The sequence below is a fragment of the Sorex araneus genome, chromosome 10 (assembly GCF_027595985.1).
Source record: "Sorex araneus isolate mSorAra2 chromosome 10, mSorAra2.pri, whole genome shotgun sequence".
Lineage (NCBI taxonomy): Eukaryota > Metazoa > Chordata > Mammalia > Eulipotyphla > Soricidae > Sorex > Sorex araneus.
This window is the reverse complement of record NC_073311.1, coordinates 11,386,600-11,407,565: the sequence shown is the minus strand read 5'-3', so window position 1 is coordinate 11,407,565 and position 20,966 is coordinate 11,386,600. Positions and strand designations below refer to the sequence as shown.

Below are 20,966 nucleotides of genomic sequence, written 5' to 3'. Positions count from 1 at the left end.
AAAGATTTTTTTTTCCTGAGGCCAGGAATATAGCTCCATGATAGAGCACTACAGCATTGGCATCTTGCCCTGGGAGGAGCCGGAAAAATGAGAGAGAGAAAGAGTAAGAGAGAGAGACAGATACAGAGATAATGAATGAATGCTGGAATCTCTGTGAGCGATGTTTCCCAGCTGCCTGTGCAGTGCTGCCCTATTGAATAAACCTCTGGCGACTGTCCTTGAGGCGAAAGGGATTCAGATATGGGGGGACAGCACCCAAAGGGCGCCGTCTCCCATAATTAGTGTTTGCTGTGGTTCTGTTATGTTGATATGGGCTGGAGCGATAGCACAGCGGTAGGGCGTTCGCCTTACACGTGGCTGACCCAGGTTCGATTCCTCCACCCCTCTCGGAGAGCCTGGCAAGCTACCGAGAGTATCCCACCCACAAAACAGAGCCTGGCAAGCTCCCCATGGCGTATTCAATATGCCAAAAACAGTAACAACAAGTCTTACAATGGAGACGTTACTGGTGCCCGCTCGAGCAAATAGATGAGCAACAAGATGACAGTGACAGTGACAGTGACTGTTGATCATAGTCCTTCCATAGTTCCAAGCAGCTCAGGCTTGACATTGGGGTCATCCTCTCTCACAGAAAGCTTCTGTTGATTGAGTCACACACATAGAGTGCTCTACTGGGGCATGCCTAATCCTCCATGTTTATGTTTAAATTTACTTTCCTTATCTGTTAATCCCTGCCCCCACCCTTTCTGAAATGCAGTTTCTCTTTCTCTGTATAAGCCCTGTTTGATTTCAATAAAACTGTTGCCAGCCATCAGCCTGTGACCCATTCTTCCATCCATCGGTTGGAAGAACAACTATCACTCCTGAATGTGCCAGGGGACCCATCACTGCAGGATGGTGACACAGAAAGTTTCTCTTGTCGTAAATGTGTATTATTTTTTATGAAATCTCAAATAAGATTTGAGATTTCACAAAAGGCATACTCTTTTGTTTGTTTTGGTTTGGTGGTCACACCCAGCAGTGCTCAGGATCTCTGCTCAAGGATCACTTCCGGTGGGGGTTGGAGGACCATATGGGATGCAAGGCATTGAACCCCAGTAGGCCATGTGCAAAGCAATAAAGTGATGAGTTGTTCACTTCCATTCGATTAACACTGTAATGTTTGCTTTAGCTACCAGTTTTAGGACAAGACTGGAAGGGAAGAGTTTGGAAGTTGAAATAATAGCTAAAATGCATGCCAACTGTGGTTATGTAAATGTTATTCCCCATTCTTTTCCCTCCCTGGAATATTTTTTAAAAGCAGTTTTCTAAAATAAAAAAATAGGCAGTTTTCTATGAACATGGTCTATAGTAGCAAAGCACCTGCACTATCATTTCACTCCCAAAAGAGTAAGTATTCAGATTTAAATGAATGAAATCAGGTAAAATCAAACTGTTTTAAATATTGGGCCTGGAAATGCTCAGGGATTACTCCTGGCTTTCGACTCAGGAATTACTCCTGGCAGTGCTCAGGGGGCCATATGGATGCCAGGGACCGAACCTGGGTTGATTCTGTGCAAGGAAATGCCATATCCGCTGCTCTGGCCTGGAAATCAAACATTTTAAGGCATCAATAAATGTGTCTAACTTGACCAGCTGCAAGGAAAATGGAATAAATTCAGAAAATAACCCCATTTATAGATATCTTTATATCTAACCAGTATATTAATTACAGATTTGGGACAAAGAGGGACTCACTCTTTACTTTTGATTCTTTATGAAACTATTAAAATGGGGGTGGTATCAGTCCACTGCTACTTTCTGACTCCAGATAAGGGATGTCTGCTTCATTTAGTCATTCTTGGCTAGAGCATTAACAGTTGTGGTCCCTATCAAAAGGTATCCAGTAGCTCATTCATCAAGCAGGGCTGAAGTTGGGGAAGCAGCAGACATCGGTGTTTCACAAGGACTGTTTTAGTGGCGGGGAGAGTGTTTTCAGTGTTGGGATTAGAAACATCTGAACTCACTAAAGTCATTGTTTCTTATTTCCTCTTAGGTTACAGTCCCTGGACACAATCCACACCTCACAAAGGTGACTATTCCCCAAAAATCTCATAAATTCAGTGCTCTTAAAAAGGATATTTTTCTTCCACTCCGAGGACATTTGGATTCTATCCCAGTATCCAATCCTTCATGTCCCATGATTCCTCTCTACAGCAACTTGCCAAGCCACTCAGCTGCAACAAAGTCTAGTCTGTTCTTATTATTACTGAGTCTTGGTCACATATTTCTCAAGTAAAACAACATGTGAAACTCAACTCCCAACACAACCTGGAATCAGGCATTACTCACACCAGGTTACTGCAACTCTGACTCCCTCTGTGGGACCTCAACTGGATCAAGTCCACAGTCCTGCCCTAGGAAAAGAAAAGGTGGTTTCCACATCCTACATCAAGCCATGTGCAGTGGGACGAAGAATGATTTGGTCGTGATGATGTACGGGAGGTACCTCCCTGTCAAGCACTGCCCACTGCTACTATATCTTGAAGTTATCTTAGAACTTTGTACGAGGTTGAACTTGAGGAGCAAAAAAGGTTCCTGCAAGAAAATTTAAAGGAGCTGGTTTTGAATCCAGAGCCAAATAAACATCAGTAATGCAGCTGAGCAGTTAGTGACCACCTGACTTTGAGAGCTCTAGTTTTCCTTATGTTCTTTGAGAGAACCAACGACCATGACTCAGTGGCTCGAGAAAATATGATCCTCATGGGATCCCAAGAGTTTACAAAGAGCCTCAGAACAACAGATGAGTCAAGTGTCCTTACCCTTCTGCACTCAGATTTCAGTCTTCTGTCCTGCAGATGACCCCTGAAATATGTAACTATCCCTTACCGGAGCTTCCAATCACATCTATCATTGGGCATATCCCCCTGGTGGAACTCACAGGTATCTCAAAAACCTGTCATGACAAAAATGGTTATTTCTCAAAGTGCTGCTTTTCTTCCTGTATTCACTGTCCCTATTCATTGTGCCACCAGCTCTAAAATTTGGGTCATCCTGGTACTTCCTCTTCCTCCTTCATTCCATATATTCTGTCAGTAAGTATATGGAATGTACTTACTTACATTAAGTACCCTCTCTCCATGGCCAAGACTGACAAATTTAAATCCATGCTCTCCCCAGTACTGGGAAAGGGGCCAGTTCTACTTAAAACATAGTCAGCCATTGGTGCTTGTCGCTCCAGCACAGAAATGTGCTGTCTGTGCCCCGTTTCTGCAATGCCATTTTGATCCATTCTTCTCTTTCCGATGCCTTTAATACTCAGTTCATGGGGCTTAAGAGCTTGTACAGGGGACAACGTTCTTGTCTTGCATATGGACGATCATATGACACTCCATATGGTTGCCCAAGCACAAGTGATCCCGGAGCTCAGAGCCAGAAGCCCTGAATACAGATGGGCGTCACCCTCCCCCACTCCCCGCCACCAAAGAAAAGAAGAGAAAGAAAAAGAAAAGAAATATTATATATGACACTTTCTTTCTGGACTTTGCATTTTTTTCTACTGGTGGTTGATGGTTGATAGTAAAGGTTGTTATGTAACATTTGCTAATAACATTAAAAGAAAACAAAATGGCAACTAGTACTCAATTTGAAACAACCACTAGAAGTATGATAAAACATTCTACCTAAAAACTAAGTGGAGGAGGGCAGTGTGGAGGAAGGATCAAGCAAGGGGGGGATAAAAGCACAAGTATGTTAAGATTTGTAAGTGCTCATGGAATGGGAGTTTTATTGGTGCTTATTTTAAAGTGAAAGTGCTATTAAATCTAGAGATTTTCAGATCCAGGAGTTGCTACATGATGAATGTTTGAGAAACATGATTAAATGGGAAATACTTGATATTTGGTTATTTAGGAACTATTCCTTGTCAAGCTTACTCTTCACACAAATTCATACACATTAAAATTTAAGGGATTTTAATCACTTATAAAAATCTGGTAATAACATCTTTATTTTTATTTAAATAAAAGTAAGCATATACTTGAACATATGTGTTAATATATATTTCAGAAAATTACTTTGATATATTAAGTCACCTAAAACAACTCATCTATCATTAAGCCATTAACAACTTTTCAGTGAGGCATTCTGAATTCTCATTTTTCTTTCCTAAAAGTGTTTTTGGAGGGATCTGAGCCAAAATCTGAACCGAATTGGTTTATAAGCCTTAGAGTTGAAAAAAAATTATATAAAATTTTATCAAAATCAATTTAAAATCATTTGGAGATTGGGCAAAACAAAATCATCTCCAAATAAAATTTGAGTTTAAATCAGAGCAGGTTTAGAGTATGTGTTTTGTAGCAATAGCACTGCACATGAAGGTAACGTTTGTAGAGTTTGTAAATAGAATCTCTGATCATCAGAGGAAGAATCCAAGAAGAAAAAAAAAAACATGGAGTTCTAGTCATAGAGCAGCTCCCCATATCCCACCATTTCTACTGACACCCACCCTTCAGGACTAGAGGCTTTGAAACCAGAGAGTACTGGCCAACTCCCATTCAGTCCCCAGCACTGCAAATATTAGTATGAATAAATGAAATAATTATAAGGCAGGGGGTCTAGACTCAACTCCACACCACGTGGAGATACCTGATTCCGTAACTGTGGAAGACATCACATGTTGATGCCACTGTGGTGCTGGGGCAGAGAGAAGGGTCATTAACACTCAGATGGTATATTTTTAAGAGGCCTGGAGTGACAATGCAGGGGATAACGTGCGTGCCTTGCTTGCAGCCAACCCAAACCAAGACAGCCTACAGCCCCACATCAGCTATCAGGACTCATCCCTGAATACTGAACCAGGAGTAATGCTGCCCCCTCCCAAATATTCCTCATATTTATATAAGGGATTTTACTTTACTAAAAGATCAAATCTTGGGCTAGAGAGATAGCAGAGTGGGTCTGGCACTTACCTTGCATGCAGTCAACCTCAATTTGATTCCTTCAGCAGCACGTATGGTCCCTAGTCACACCAGGAGTGAGCCCTGAGCACTAACAGGTGTGATCCCCAAACCTCCAGAAAATAATAAAGACCAAATCTTTGCCTTAGATGTAAACAGAATTGCCTTGAAAACGAAAATGGAAGAATCATTTTACTATTCAGGAAACTCTCCCTGAATTTTTTTTTCATGAACCTACTTAAAATTATGTTAACATGAATGAATTTTTAAAAATTTCTCCCCCACCCCCACGTCCTTCCATTATGCGTGTTGCTGCAAAGACCAGGCATTGTGCACACTCCTGGCAATGGTGCTCAAACATGAATTAACTTAAATGCTGGGGAGCATTTCAAAGAAACATTAAGTCTGTGCAATGCGTCAGCGTTGATTCTGGTGCTTAATTTATGTTAGACTTGAGCTGTTACATCAAAAATACTAAAAGCCTCTTCAAGCATTTTTGAAAATCTTTCTAAAAATTCAACTTCGTGCTTTGTTTCAGAAGCAAATTCGCATTTGTAATGTTTCTAGAAATTAGAAATCTAGAAATTAGAGAAGTAGCTGTACCTTTAGAGATAGAAGAATTTGACGCTGAGGGCTAGAGAGAGAGTAAAGTGGGCAGGACGTTTGCCTAGCACACAGCCAGGTTTGATCCCTGGCACTCCATGTAGTCCCCAGAATCCCATCAGGAATGATCCCTAAGAACAAAGCCGGGAGTAAGCCCTGAGCATCACTGGGACAAGATACTTCAAATCCAAACATCAGATACCCTCACCCCTCAAAAAAAAAAAAAAAAAAAGTACCTGACATGTGGATTTGAAATATCTTGTCATAAGTAATCCAGAAAAATGAGCATAGCATTATTATCTCATTACAACAAAGCAAGCTGGTGACTGAGACATCTTGGTTTTTAATCTTTACGGTGATAATATATACAGCTGATACCTGTTTATGACAGTTCTTTAAATCTCCCTCATGGCTTTAAATTAAAGCCAAGAGCATGATGGGGGAAACATAGTTCTACAGATCAATCAGAAAAGGTTCAGAGCCTAAAACTGAAGTCTGGAGGAAGAGTTGTATACTTTACATTTTATTGTTAATAGATATTATACTGTATTGCTCTCAACTATTTATCTGCTTTATGAATACTCTACGTATAAATACTTCACAGCCCTTTATAGATGTTTCATTACTGATTTTACAAGTTTTCTCAGTTACGTTACTGTATGAGCTTAATATGCACAAATGTCTAGATTAGATTGTAAAGTTGATTGGGTAGGGGTCACAACTACCTCTGAATTTAGAATACATTCTTCAATAAAGAACTGATATTCATGTAAATGAAATTGTTTCTTTCCATTGCATTACCTTGAGAACAAATATTTATGCAGAAAACTGACTGGCACCAAATAAAGCCTGGGAAATTTTATTACCATTTATGAGGCACTAATATTGCAACAGATTCTCAAAGCTCAACAAACTCTTCCAGAACAGTTCCCATATGATACATTCTGTGATACATTCAGTTCCCATATGATCTATTCTGTGTTACATTCCAAATTAGTTTGTACCACAAAATAGATGATGGATTAAAAACATGCTTTCTGATAAAAAAAAAAGGGGGGGGGAACACAAAATTCACAAAACATTTAAGGTAGTAGAGAAGTCTGAGAAATTGTCAGGACTAAAATGGATTTTCCAAATGTACTTAGCCACAAAATCATTTTCTTAAATAGCCTCGTGGACTGGAGCGATAGCACAGCGGGTAGGGAGTTCACCTTGCATGCGGCTGACCTGGGTTCAATTCCTCTGTCCCTCTCAGAGTCCAGCAAGCTACCAAGAGTATCCCACCTGCACAGCAGAGCCACACGAATAAGCTACCCGTGGCGTATTCGATATGCCAGAAACAGTAACAACAAGTCTCACAATGGAGACGTTACTGGTGCCAGCTTGCCAGCTCAAGCAAATCCATGAGCAATGGGATGACAGTGCTACAGTGCTACAATGTAGCCTAGTACCATCCCTTTGAACATAGAGTTCTATATTTTCAAACATTTGGGGAAATGCTAATAAAAGGAAATCATTTGTCCTGTAATTTTATTGATTTGAAAGTGCTTCTGAAATGAAGCATGAACAGAATTTGTTACATATAGCATTAGAAAACTAACCTTCATATAACCTCTAATACTGAATTTTGAGTCATAAAAAAGATGGGCTCCAATTTATGTGTGCTCTTGAAACATGCTAAATCCGTCGGTTCCAATCAGTTCATGCTGACTAGATTGTGGCTTTTTCAGGTACCAATTTCTAAAAATAAATAAATATACAATTTAGAAAGGAACTCTGAAAACCATTGTTTGGGGCCACACCAGTGTTGCTCAGGGCTTACTCCTGACTCTGCACTCAGGGACACTCCCAGCAGGCCTGGGAGTGGATGAGGTATGTGTACTGAACCCAAGTCAGCCACAAGGAAGGCAAGTGCCCTGCCCACTGTACTATCTCTATTCCCCAATGGAAGCTTTTCTATTTTCAAAATAATTACATAGTAATCTCTTTGGCATACATTTTCTGGTCTATTCCCACTAATCCTCAGTATTTAAATTTGTAAGCCCTTAGCATATCTTATTGCCCACTACTTCCCCCCAAAATGCAAGTAACAGGTTTTATTTTTTTTTTGCTTTTTGGGTCACACCCGGCGATGCACAGGGGTCACTCCTGGCTCTGCACTAAGGAATTACCCCTGGCGGTGCTCAGGAACCATATGGGATGCTGGGAATCGAACCCGGGTGGGCCACATGCAAGGCAAATGCCCTACCCGCTGTGCTATCGCTCCAGCCCCCCAACTAACAGTTTTACATCAACTAAATTTTAAAATATTAGAAAAAGGGGTAAAAAGAAAAACAATACAAATAATTGATTTGTCTCCTTTAGATGGTAGTTTTTGTTTCTCCTCTTCCATCTTTAGAGGCAAGTAAGATTTGTGGCAGAAAATGGTCTAAGAAAAAGAAAGCATACCTGCCTCGTAGAGTTTCATTCGTCTAAAATAGGCAGGACATTTGAGATTCCAAGAGATAATACAGCAGTTAAAACGCTTGCCTTGCATGTCACTGTGTTCCATCTCGGGCACCACAAACACTCCCCCCCAGATCCCTGGAGTGATCCCTTAACACAGAACTAGGAATAAGCCCCGAGCGCAGCTGGGTGTGCCCTCCCACCCCAAGATAAATTTTTTTTGAGAAATAAATACAGTCATAATGGGGGAAAAGTAGGAAAAGCTAGAATTTTGGAATTTGGAATGTGAAAGGTATTTTTAAAAGTTGACTTCAAGCGCATATGCTGCCTGAGCCCATGTGCTGCTTGCACCCACGTGGCCAAGCACACGTGTCGCCTGCATCTCCCCTCTTGAGATGTGTACTTTCATGCTCTCGTGTCTAGTGCTAGGATGTGTGTAGAGCTCTCTCCACCCTTGGAGAAGCCCACATTCTCTCTTGAGTGCGTTATTCTCACTATTCTCTCTCCCACTTATCCCTTCCTCCTTCCCTCAAAAACCTCTAAATAAAATCTGTTAACTTTAAAAAAAAAAAAGTTGACTTCAAGAAAACACCTAAAGAGTCATATGCTGAGGGAAGATTCACAGAACTAGAATAAGGCAGTAGATTATAGTCAATTATAGCCAGATGAAAGGACCAAGTGACTCAGAAACTCCCATCTTCACTATATGCTTATTTATTGACATTATAAAAATTACACCCATCTATGCCATGACAGTTTACAAGTATCATGGTAACCTCACGAAGAAACCAAATGTTAGACTCTGGATGGCACTGACTTATAAACAGCACCTCAGAAACTACACTCTTCTGAAATCCCATGTCTATTCCAGCCCATGTAAACCCCGTGTCTACACCGGTCTGATCGAGAACTATGTAGAACAGCACTGAGTATGCCTGCACTGGGCACACTTACCTTTAGTAACTGCTAACTCACAAACATGCTACCCTTTTGAGTATGCCTGCCCGCTGACTTGAGGGTGTGCTTTCACTCTAACTGTATTTTATTTCTCAGGTTTGTTCAACTCTTTCCTGCAAAGTACTTAAGTACTTACTGGATTTTTCTGAAAACACAAGGATGAGGAGCTGCAAGTTATCACAGCAGTTAGAGCCCATGCCTGGCTTGCACCCAACCCAAGTTCTATGGCCCCAGCACCACATGATCTCTTAAGCATCACTGGGGGCAGCCCCAGGTTCACCAGGGACACTCTGGGGACCCCTATGCCCCTAAGCTTGGCTATGGTGACTGGGTACCCCCAACACGGCAGAGCGTGAGCAGCACTGCACCATCAGGCTGTACACTGAACCCCCCACCAATTAGCCAGGAAACACATGGTGGGGTCCCCCTGCCTCCCCAGCTGTGTGGAAGACCCAAAATAAATACAAAAATGTGAGGGAAAATGTCCCAATTAAAAAATAAATGTCTATAGTATAGCAGGTAGGGGACTTACCTATCATATGGCAGGCCTGGGTTCGACCCCCAGCACCCTATATGGTCCCCCAAGCCCCACCAAGAGTGATTCCTAAGCACAGGCCCAAGAGTCAGCCCTGAGCACTGCCAAATGTGTCCCCTCCCCACTCCCAAAAAAGAATCCCTAGGAATTCAGAAATATAACAGTAGAGCACTTACTCTGTACACGAGGTGAGTTCTGTCCTGGTGCATCTCATTATCAAATACAACCCCTGGCATCAGTGAATCCCTAAGTGGACACTACCTCTTCTTCCCAGGGGGCCTTGAACTATCAGAGTGGGGGAGGTTGGAGCACCGGGTGTAATTAGGGGATATTTCTGTTTTTGTTTTTGGCTGTTTGAGTCACACCTGGCTCTACACTCAGGAATTACTCCTAGCAGTGCTCAAAGGACCATATGGGATGCTGGGAATTGAATCTGAGTTGGTCACGTGAAAGGCACATGACGTAATTGCTGTACTATTGCTCTGGCCCCTATTTTCTATTTGCTTAAAGAAGGCAGATTTCCAGGGGCGTACTTTTCTAAAAAGCAGACTGTAGGCCAATTAAGTGTGGGAACAACCCCGGACAAGTATGTATAATCCTTGGTGAAAGGATGTCAAAGTACTGGAACAAGCATGGGACTCCAAATGAACAACAAAAGCAAGAGTGCAACCTCCAGACAGCAAAATCAAGGAAAGAAAGAGGGTGGGATGGAGTGGAGAGAATATAAAAATAAATGTAATTAAATGTATTTAACAAATTTTAATCTAAGGTAGATGTGGCTCAGTGAAGACTGCCTGTCTCGCAGGAAGATGCCCAGAGTTTGCTCCTGGGCACCACATCCCATGCCAAGTGTGACCCTCAGCACAACAAACACAACCCCTGATGCACTACAACCAAGTGTACTTGTGCCAGCACAATTAAATGTGATGTGATACCACCCTCTTCAGGTTCCTCACTAGCACAACTGTGAACACAACTAAAGGAATGCAACACCACCTTACGACCCCCACGCACCAATGGGGACCCTAAACATCAAGACGAAAGAGAATATCAGAAAATATGTATATATATATATATATATTTTTTTTTTTCTTTTTGGGTCACACCCAGGGATACTCAGGGATTACTCCTGGTTCTGCACTCAGGAATTATTCTTGGCAGTACTCAGAGGATCATATGGGATGTCAGGGATTGAACCCAGATTGGCCACAAGCAAGGCAAACGCCCAACCCACTGTACTATCACTCCAGCCCCAGAAATAAATTACTATGTAGATAGGTCTATGATGTGGTCTCTGTCCTGAACACGTAGACTTTTTGTCATTCCCTAAACACCTTAGTAACCCTTAGTAACTCAGAAAGTATAGCAGGTAGGCAATTGCCTTGCATGCAGCTGACCAGCGTTTAATACACAGCATCCAAGATGCTCCCCTGGGCTTTATCAGAGTGATCCCTGAGTGCAGAGCCAGGTGTAGGCCCAAGCACAGCCAGGTGTGACCTCAAAACAAAACAAAACAAAAAATAGAGGAGTTGCGATGCACAGGGGTTACTCTGGCTCTGCACTCTGGAATTACTCGTGGTGGTGCTCAGAGGATCATATGGGATGCTGGGAGTTGAACCCGGGTCAGCCACATGCAAGGCAAAAGCCCTACCTGCTGTAATAGCTCTCCAGCCCCAGGAGTTGCTTTGCTTCTTAAAAAGATAAAAAGACAAAGCTTCATCTTAATAACTCCTTATATAGTATTTAAGTTGTATTAGGCAAGTAATCTAAAAATAATTGAGAGGGACCCTGGGAGATCAAAAGTCTGACCCCTGGAATGCACTGCCCGAATATGCCGATTACCTCAATGGTCTCGCATCTAAGCATGACTCCAGAGGATACCACAACCAATAGGGGACCTATACAAGCAAGCACCACAGCCAGGTCTGAGTGTGATCCCTAGCCATGACAACAACGAAGGGAAGGCAAAAAGGAAAAGAAGCACATGAAAAGATTTGTCACAGATGATAGGCACATACTAGGACATTTATTTTAAGGGGTTTTAAGCATCAGGAGGTTTCGGTGTGGGAGGAGGTAGTCCTGCGACTAAGGCCCTAAGCATACAGTGTTAACTGCCTCCAGTATGGACGGCCACAGCCATCCAGAGAGAAACACCGTGGCTTGCGCTTCTAATTACCCATTTGCCTACTCTGACAATTAAACTCATTTCATGAAGTATGAGGTGTTAAGATTCAATAATTACATTCTTTAAACAATTGTTAAATATTTAATATATTCTTTATTTGCAAATCAGTAATATATATCCTAACCCTAAAAATTTAGACATCCAAAGTTACATTAGTAACGCACATAAACATGCTAAGAGATTTGCAGATTTGAGTGTTTTATAAATAGTATCACTGCATAACATACCTTGATGTACATACAGTGTTTATACATATATTCACAACTAATTCTCCTCAGAAAGATAGAGTCGGTCGAGTTCTGTTTTAAGTATTCTAAATCCCAAATTAATAAAACCTACTTTTAAGGATCACTCTTTAACTACGGTACTGAGCCTTTCAGCCATGTTTCCTTTTTAAATATGTTTCCTTGCTGAGTAAAACAAGTATATGGGTCACTGTTTTTCAGATTTAATACAATGAATTGTTAGTGACTGACACACAAACTTGCTGTGTAAAATCACTTCACAGTTCTATCATAAACTTACCCCACAGGTAAGCTGATTTTATGTCCTCACCTCAGTTTGTATAATTATTAAATGAGAAGAAAACAATGGATCTAACATCAAAGTAGTACTGTAGTGATTTTGCTGAATGTACATATTTAAATATAAATCAAAATGTAACCTATGCAGTGTGAAAGATATTTTAGAATCCTATGCTTTAAACCTATCATTCTTTAAGTGTGTATAATTTCTGGGCAATTCAGTAAGAAATTATTAATTTTCATTTAATTTAAAAATGAAATATCCTGCTATACTTATTAGATTTTTTAATTAATCTTTCTCGACACACTGGTTTCTAAGACAGGCCTTAAAGTAAAGGTCTCAAACTTACATAAAACCAAATACAAAGTAATTCAAGAGTCTTCAAAATTATTTTTTAACAAAAAAATGATTCTACTATATCTGAAATTAGGTGTGAAAAAGGGCCTACTATACAGGGTAGACCTTTAGGACAATTCCACATTCTATTAGGGAGACTTCAAGGAATATTGTGTTGTGAATGAATGACTACTACTCTCAAAGCCTTCTCAACAGACGCCACCGCCACCGCCAAGCCCTCACTATGCCAAAGAGCTGGCATATTCTTACTTGCACAATATCAAATGAAACTACCAAATTCTTCTTTATCTGGAAAGGATATTTTAAGAGGTTCTGACAGAGTAGGGAAACTAAGACTCAAATGTTTAAAAGTATCTAGTATTTAACTATTAAATCTTTCACACCAACTTCTCCTTAGATGAGAGGTATTAAATAAGCTACATGTAAATTCTCATTTTTTAGAAAAGTTGCAAATACTTCTCAGGTAAAGTGGGAATTATTTAAAATATCAGGGCAGGAGTAATGTATTAGCTACATATTCAATTCAAAGTACATTAAAACCCAAATAGAAGATTATAAACAGGTGACATTTTCATAAAAAGTAATATTTACTATTAGCTTTCCGAATGTAGGTAAATCACACAATGGAACTCTACATAGATTAAGATACTCTTTTAAATATATGTTTAAAAAAATTTCATGTCTAAATTTTTAGGGTTATACAGTTAGAAATATATCATCCTACTTTTATAGACAAGTCAAGGAAAATAAGTTAGCACAATCATTTGAATTGGTTGTCGACATACTGGGCAGGGCTTATTCCTTTTCTTTAGCTTCTTTGCACATGTAAAACATGCCATGAGATGTCCTGTTTTGCCATGGACAATGCAACCATTTTTAGGCCGACCCTGACATATCACACAAGGTTCAGTGGCATTAAGGGGAAAACTAGACTCCAAATTTTCTTCTTTGTCTTGTATTTCATCCTTCTCAAGCTCTCTGACATCTTCTTGGCTACTATAAATTATGCTATTAGAAGTTGATGGTTGAGAATAGTCCTCACTTTCTTGTGAATTAGAGGCTTGTGCAATTTTATCATCATTTTCCTCACCACACGATTCTTTGGAATCATTCGCCTTAGTTTTTTTACAATCAGGAACATCAAAGCCCTCTTCTACTTGTGTTGAGTTCTCTAGTTTGGCTTCCTCTGACATTTTCCCTTTATCTTTCCCTTTATCTTCAGGAAGCCAGTTCTCACGAAGAGCCCAACATCGGTTGCAATGTGGTGGAAGGGGAGGATTCATTTCACTGCATGAAGTACACTTCCAGTAGTCCTTCAAGAAAACAAGATAGTTTCTGTAAACCTTAGTAACTATTAGCAACATCAATGACTAAGACAAAAATGTATGAGTTCACATTTTATATAAAATATACAAAGTGGCTTGGGAGGGGACCTTGAAATAATGTTGGAGAGAAGCAGACACTCTAGTGAAGGGTATTTTGTAGGAATGTTGCATGCATGAAACTATTAAAGCAGTACTGTAAATCACAATACTTCAAACTTGTTAAAAAATTCAGCACATCACTCTTTTCTGAAGAATTTTTCTGTTTGAGAGCCACAGCTGATGGTTTTCAGGGCTTACTCCTGGCTCTGGTTCAGGGATCAATCCTGGCAGTGATCAGGGGAACACATTGGGGTGTCAAGCATCGAACCTGGGCTGGCCATGTGCAAGCAAGTGCCCTACCCACTATATTCTTTATCCAGCCCCTCAAGTACAAGATTTTAAACTATGCTCAAAAATACTTAAAAAGAACTTGATCAGTACTTTACCCATTAACTATAGTTCCCCAAGGATACAAATATAGCGGGTTCATTTTGGTGTAGCAAGTGCTATGAGGGCTGTACACTATAATGAGACCTATACCTCTTGCACTCACTCAAAGGCTCAACCCTAGATACTGAATACACTGTTTAAGCAATGGATCTAGGAAGAATTAGATCCAAGCAGGGTTGAAGCATGTGCTTACATGCAGAGGCCCATGTATGATCCCTGGCAGAATACAGTTCCCTGAGCACTTCCAAGAGACATCCCAGAGCAAAAAGTCATCAGTCCCTGAAGGCTAGAGAGTATAGGGGTTAGGATGACTGCCTTGCACACAGCTGACCCAAGCTTAATCACTAGTATCACATAGGGTCCTGAGTCCTGCCAGGAGTATTTCCTAAATGCAGAACCAGGACAGCTCGTTGTGGCCCCCAAACAAATAAAAAATAGAATTAGTAGTCTCTGAGCACTACTGGTGGAAGTGGATCTTGGGTTTTGCCCAAGAAACAAAAATAAAATATGATTTCGTAGTCTGCCATCGACTAAGATTCCTAATTAACTAGTTCTAAACTCAGTGTTCTTTTTTTTTATTATTAGTATTTTTATTTATTTATTTATTTTTATTTAGTGAGTCACAGTGAGGGTACAGTTACAGATTCATATATTTTGTGCTTGTTTTTCCCTCATGCAGTGTTTGGGAGCCCATCCCTCCACCAGTGTCCATTCTCCACCACCAATGAACCCAGTATCCCTCCCACCCCCCAGTCCCATCCCCCAACCCCACCCCGTCCCTGTGGCAGGACATTCCAATATGTTCTCTCTCTCTCCTTTTGGGTGTTGTGGTCTGAAACAGGGGCATTGAGTGGTCATCATGTTCGGTCACTAGTCCACTTTCAGCACGCATTTCCCTTACCACGAGGGATCTCCAATCACTTTTTATTTGGTGTTCCCTTCTCCATTCGGTATGACATTCCCCCAGAGTGTGAGACCAAATTCCAAGCTATGGAGTCAACCTCCTGGTATTATATACTACTATTCTTGGGTATTAGTCTCCTACTCTGTTATTTTATATTCCACAAATGAGTGCAATTTTTCTATGTCTGTCCCTCTAAACTCAGTGTTCTTAACTTCACCTACAAAGGAAATGAAAACATTCTCAGCAATCAATGCCAGATAAAACCAATCACCCTTGTCTCCAGACACAATGTTTGCCCCTTTATGATCCTTTCCCATTTTCTCATTTTTGTTTCTTGTGTCTTCCTCATTTCAACTTAATCTCCCTTTCCACCACGCAATTTGAATAAACTTTGCGACCTCGGCATCTTCCTTTCCAACCTTATTTTTAGCTCCCTGCCCTAACTGAAACTGAATTTTTCCTGAAAATATATTACATAATTTCCCCCCCTTTTTTTTTAAAATTTCGCATTTGAATAATACTGCTTCCAACTCAAAATAAAAAACGAGACATCCTGATATAAACAGATTCCACCACAACTCCTAACCTTCTGCTTGCTGCTCCACCGTATCAGGTGAGGCTTGCCCCCAGTTGACATCACTGGCCTTAATCCATAATGGGCGGTCAGACCCTCCCTTCCAGTGAGCCTCCCTTCTGGCAGTCTCCACACCAACCTGTACCACAACTCCTGAAGTGATGGCCGCTTATAAGGCATGCATATCTACTCAACAAATCACAAGCTGCTCAGGTATTCTTCCTGTCTTTTAGTGAAAATGGGCAAAGGAGAGTTGCCAGAGCAACTCCAGCCTAATCCCCAAGCATCTTCCAGGGCATCTAACTACAAAACTCACCACCAGCACAGCAAGAACACTAGAAAATCAATGGGGAAAACACAGAAGCTCACCAAGTTCAATGAGTGAAAACAGTAACACCGAAGAAATAAATATTAGTAATTCCTCAGACAATGTAACATGATAACAAGGATATTCAACAAGTTCAAAGAAACAATAGCACAGGTAGTCAGCAGACCACAAGAAAGTATGAGTCGACATAAAAACACTACAATCAGAAATGAGAGAAATGAAGACCATGATACAAAGGTGATACAAAAGTCAATAAAAGCTGAGGCCAAAGCAGTAATATAGCAGGTCACGAGCTTGCCTTGATATGGCTGATCTGGGTTCAATCCCTGGCACCCCCACATGGTCCCCCGAGTTCCGAAAGAAGTGAGTGCTGAGTGTAGAGCAAGAGTAAGTTTTGAACAATGCCAGGTGCAGCCCCAAAGCAAAACAAAAAAAGGTCAAAAGAAGCTCTGAAAAGAATAGCAGGCACCAACCAAAAGATCAAGGAGCTCCAAGATGAGGAGGAAATCATAAGAAAACAACAGAGGGTGGGAAATAGTCTAAAATGAAATGAACAGAATACCAAAGAATTATGAGATAAGTTCAAGAGAAACAATGGAGTCCCAAAAGAACAGAAGGCAAATGTGATGAAGAAACAATAGTTAAAGAAATCCTCAATAAGAGTTTCCCAGTGTTGAGGAATATAGGTACCAAGATCCAAGAGGCCCAATGGATCCCAGAGAAAACACTCAACTAGGGAAATCCCAAGACATGGTGTAATACTCAGTATGACAAAAATCCAAAGATAGAAACAGAATACTGAAAGCCGCAAGACCAAAAAAGAAACATACAAAGAAAACTCATAAAATGTATAGCAGACCTATCATATGAAATTATGCAAGCCAGGAGACTATAGAGGGATACAGTACAAAAACTCAATAAAGGGGCTGGAGCGATAGCACAGCGGGTAGGGCGTTTGCCTTGCACGCGGCCGACCCGGGTTCGATCCCCAGCATCCCATATGGTCCCCTGAGCACCGCCAGGAGTAACTCCTGAGTGCAAAGCCAGGAGTAACCCCTGTGCATCGCCGGGTGAGACCCAAAAAGCAAAAAAAAAAAAAAAAAAAAACTCAATAAAAAGAACACCTCACCAAGAATACTCTAGTTAGATTACCATCCAGATTTTAAGCATGATACAGAGATTCAGACCAGGCAACAGTAGGGAATTAGTACCCTTGAAATCAATTTTGCAAGAGTTAAGAGCTTCTTTAAAGGACAGGACAAACTTCCCAAAACATGGAGTTGAATATGGCAATCATTTATCCTGGTGCTTATAATTGCCCTCTACATGCTTATAATTGCCCTCTACAGGACCGAGATAGGTATGTTTAGCCCTAGCTTGCTAAGAGCTTTCATACATTTTCAATAATTAATGTCTTATTTATATTGGTTAAAAATCACTTAGTAATCATAGTTGACTTTTATTTGTTTATTTCCTGATAATTCCATTTTCTATTCCTTTAAATTTTGTTGGAGCAAGTAATATGAAATAAATATGTTCTATGCCTGCCAAAGGGGTTGGCGGGGGGAGGGAAGGTTGGGACAGAACCTGGGGACACTGGTGAAAGGCAGGGGTCACTGGTGGTAGGATTGGAACACTGTATGCCTGAAATAATTCTACTATGAACAATTTTGTAAATCACGGTGTCTCAATTTAAAAAAAGGTTTTTCCTATTTACAAAAAAATAAGGGGCTGGATCGATAGCACAGCGGGTAGGGCGTTTGCCTTGCACGCGGCTGACCCGGGTTCGATTCCCAGCATCCCATATGGTCCCCTGAGCACTGCCAGGGGTAATTCCTGAGTGCAGAGCCAGGAGTGACCCCTGTGCATTGCCGGGTGTGACCCAAAAAGCAAAAAATGTATATATAAAAAAACAAAATAAAAATTAATTTTTTATTAATTTTAAATAAAAAAATAAATAACAGTATTCATCATCATCATCATCATCCTGTTGATCATCGAATTTCTCGAGGGGTTGCAGTGACGTCTCCATTCGACCTAGCCCTGAGATTTTAGAAGCCTCTCTCACTAGTCCTTCCCAACGATGCCACATTGGAGGCTCTTTCGGGGCCAGGGGAATGAGACCCAGCTTGTTACTGGTTTTGACATATTAATACAGCATGGGGACCTTGCGAGGCTTTCCCATGTGGGCAGGAAATTCCCAGTAGTTTGCCAGATTCTACCAGAGGAGAAGTAGGTTGTAAGATACATAGCCCACTTGGGAGCTTGCTTTTAAGTCTCTGGATGCTGGCCGTGGATGGGATTACACGATGCCGGGGGCAGTCCCTGGGTGTGAGCGCCTAGCTACTGGGAAATCTGGGCGGAAGAGGCCCAGTCCCGATTCCAGCAGGCTTGGAGGTCTCAGCCCCGAGTCCCACACACCTGGGTTCCTCTGCCAGTACCTTCATGCGTGAGGCTCGTTCAAACAAGTAACAGTATTAAGAACAAAAATTACAGCAGTAATAGTGTAAAAATCATCTAATATTTCAGGAACATGAACTAAAGGTTTTGACTTCTTTAATGGCAAATTCCTACTACATTTTCTGTACAAGTTAAAATGAAAACTGTTTATATTTTCAAGAGAGATAAATGTTGACAATTCTTAGAGCTCCATGACAAATATACATTATTCTCTATGCTATAAAGTTTCTATTTTATACAATCATAAAATTGTATAAAATCTCAGGACCATGAGGCAAACTTACTCTTTTTTTTGCTTTTTGTGTCACATCCGGTGATGCTCAGGGTTATTCCTGGCTCTGCACTCAGGAATTACCCCTCGAGGTGCTCAGGGGACCATATGGAATGTGGGAATCAAACCTGGGTCGACTGTGTGCAACGCAAACGCCCCACCCAATGTGCTATCCCTCCAGCCCCAGCAAACTTATTCTTAATGGGAAAAAACAAAAAGAATTCCCTCCAAGATCAAACACAAGACAAGGTTGCCCACTCTCACCACTTCTATTCTACATAGTACTGGAGAAACTTGCCTTTGGTTTCCTATCAAAGGAATCTAGGTAGAAAAGAAAGGAGTCAAGCTCTAATTATTTGCGGATGACATGATACTGTATTTCAAAAATCTAAAGACTACAAAACAGATCCTAGAAACAATAGATTGTATAGTAAAGTGGCAGGCTACAAAAATCAATACCAACAAGTCCATGGCTTTCCTATATGCAAATAATGAAAGAGAAGAGATACTAGTATATCTAAGTGTGTGTATATAATATATATATTATATATAATAGTGTCACAATTGTGCCTCAGAAAATCAAAACTTTGGAATCACTTAAAGAGGTAAAGGATCAATAAAGAAAACTACAGGGGCTGGAGCAATAGCACAGCGGGTAGGGCATTTGCCTTGTACGAGGCCAACCTGGGTTTGATTACCAGCATCCCACATGGTCCCCTGAGCACCGCTAGGGGTGACTCCTGAGTGCAGAGCCAGGAGTAACCCCTGTGCATCACCAGGTGTGACCCAAAAGGCAAAAAAAAAAAAAAAAACTTTAAAAAAAATTTTTTTTTTAATTTTTAAAAAACAAAATATTTTAAGAAATAAAAGAGGACACAAGGAAATGGAGACATATCTCCAGCTCATAGATTGGGAGGATTAACATTGTCAAAATGGCAATATTCCCCAAAGCATACAGATTCAATGCAGTCCCTATAAGGATACCCATGACATTTTTCAAAGAAATAGATCAAACATTCCTGAAATTCATATGGAACAATAAACTCTCACGAATAGCTGAAGCAATTATTGGGAAAAAGAAGATGGGAGGCATCACCTTCCCCAACTTCAATCTGGAGTAATTAAAACAGTATGAAATTGGAATAAAAACAGACTGGCAGGCCAAAGGAACAGACTTAAATATCCTGACACATACCCTCAAATATATGATCACTTAATCTTTGATAAAGGAGCAAGAAATATGAAGTGGAGCAAGGAAAGCCTCTTCAATATGCGGTGCTGGGAAAACTTGGCAGCTACATGCAAAAAATAAACTCAGAACTCTAACACTTGGCACAAAAGTCAGATCAAAATGGATTAAAAACCTCAACATCAGACCTGAAACCATAGAAACATGGAGGAAAATGTGGGCAGAACCCTCCATGGCATTGAAGCTAATGAATGGCACATTCAAAGATGAAATACCACTGACCACGAAAGTGGAAGCAAAAGTAAACAAATGACATTACATTAAACTAAGAAGCTTCTGCATCCCAAAAGAAAAGGTTAAGATACAGAGACAGCCTGTGGAATGAGAAAGATTATCTATCCAATACCCATCTAATAAGGGGTTAATACCGAAGACATATAAAACACTGGTAAAACTTTACAAGAAGATGATATCCAGCCAGATTAAAAAAAAATAGAGGAAATGGACAGAAACTCCCTCAAAGAAGAAATTCAAATGGCCAACACAAATCAAAACAACAACGAGGTATCACCTCACACCAACAGAGACTGGCACACACCAAAAAGAACAAGAACAACCAGTGCTGACAACAGATGCAAAGAGAAAGGGATTCTCATCCACTGTCGGTAGAAATGCCAACTAGTCCAGCCTTTTTAAATAACAACATGAAAATTCCTCAAAAAACTAAAAATTGAACTCCCATTTGACTCAGCAAAACCACTTCTGGGAATATACCCTAGGAGCCCAAAAGCACACAGCAAAAACACCATCTGCACTTCTATGCTTATTGCACCACTATTCACAATGCCCAGAACCTGGAAATAATTTGAGAGCCCTAGAACA

The 20,966-nt window shown here is 40.6% G+C and overlaps 2 protein-coding genes across 3 annotated transcripts in view; one reads left to right on the top strand and one right to left on the bottom strand.

Annotated features, from left to right (window-relative positions):
• The window catches only part of CPM (carboxypeptidase M), a 92,773-nt gene extending 81,176 nt beyond the window's left edge, over positions 1–11,597 (top strand). Inside the window, exon 9 of the mRNA XM_004602657.2 lies at positions 2,036–11,597. Coding sequence (XP_004602714.1) covers positions 2,036–2,278 — 243 coding nt within the window. The 3' untranslated portion in view covers positions 2,279–11,597. The remainder of the gene's footprint in view (positions 1–2,035) is intronic.
• Positions 11,598–11,730: 133 nt separating this feature from the next.
• MDM2 (MDM2 proto-oncogene) overlaps positions 11,731–20,966 on the bottom strand; it is a 35,482-nt gene continuing 26,246 nt past the window's right edge. For both annotated transcript variants that reach the window (XM_055118171.1, XM_055118170.1), the window contains one exon: positions 11,731–13,857. In XM_055118171.1, coding sequence (XP_054974146.1) covers positions 13,282–13,857 — 576 coding nt within the window. In that variant the 3' untranslated portion in view covers positions 11,731–13,281. The remainder of the gene's footprint in view (positions 13,858–20,966) is intronic.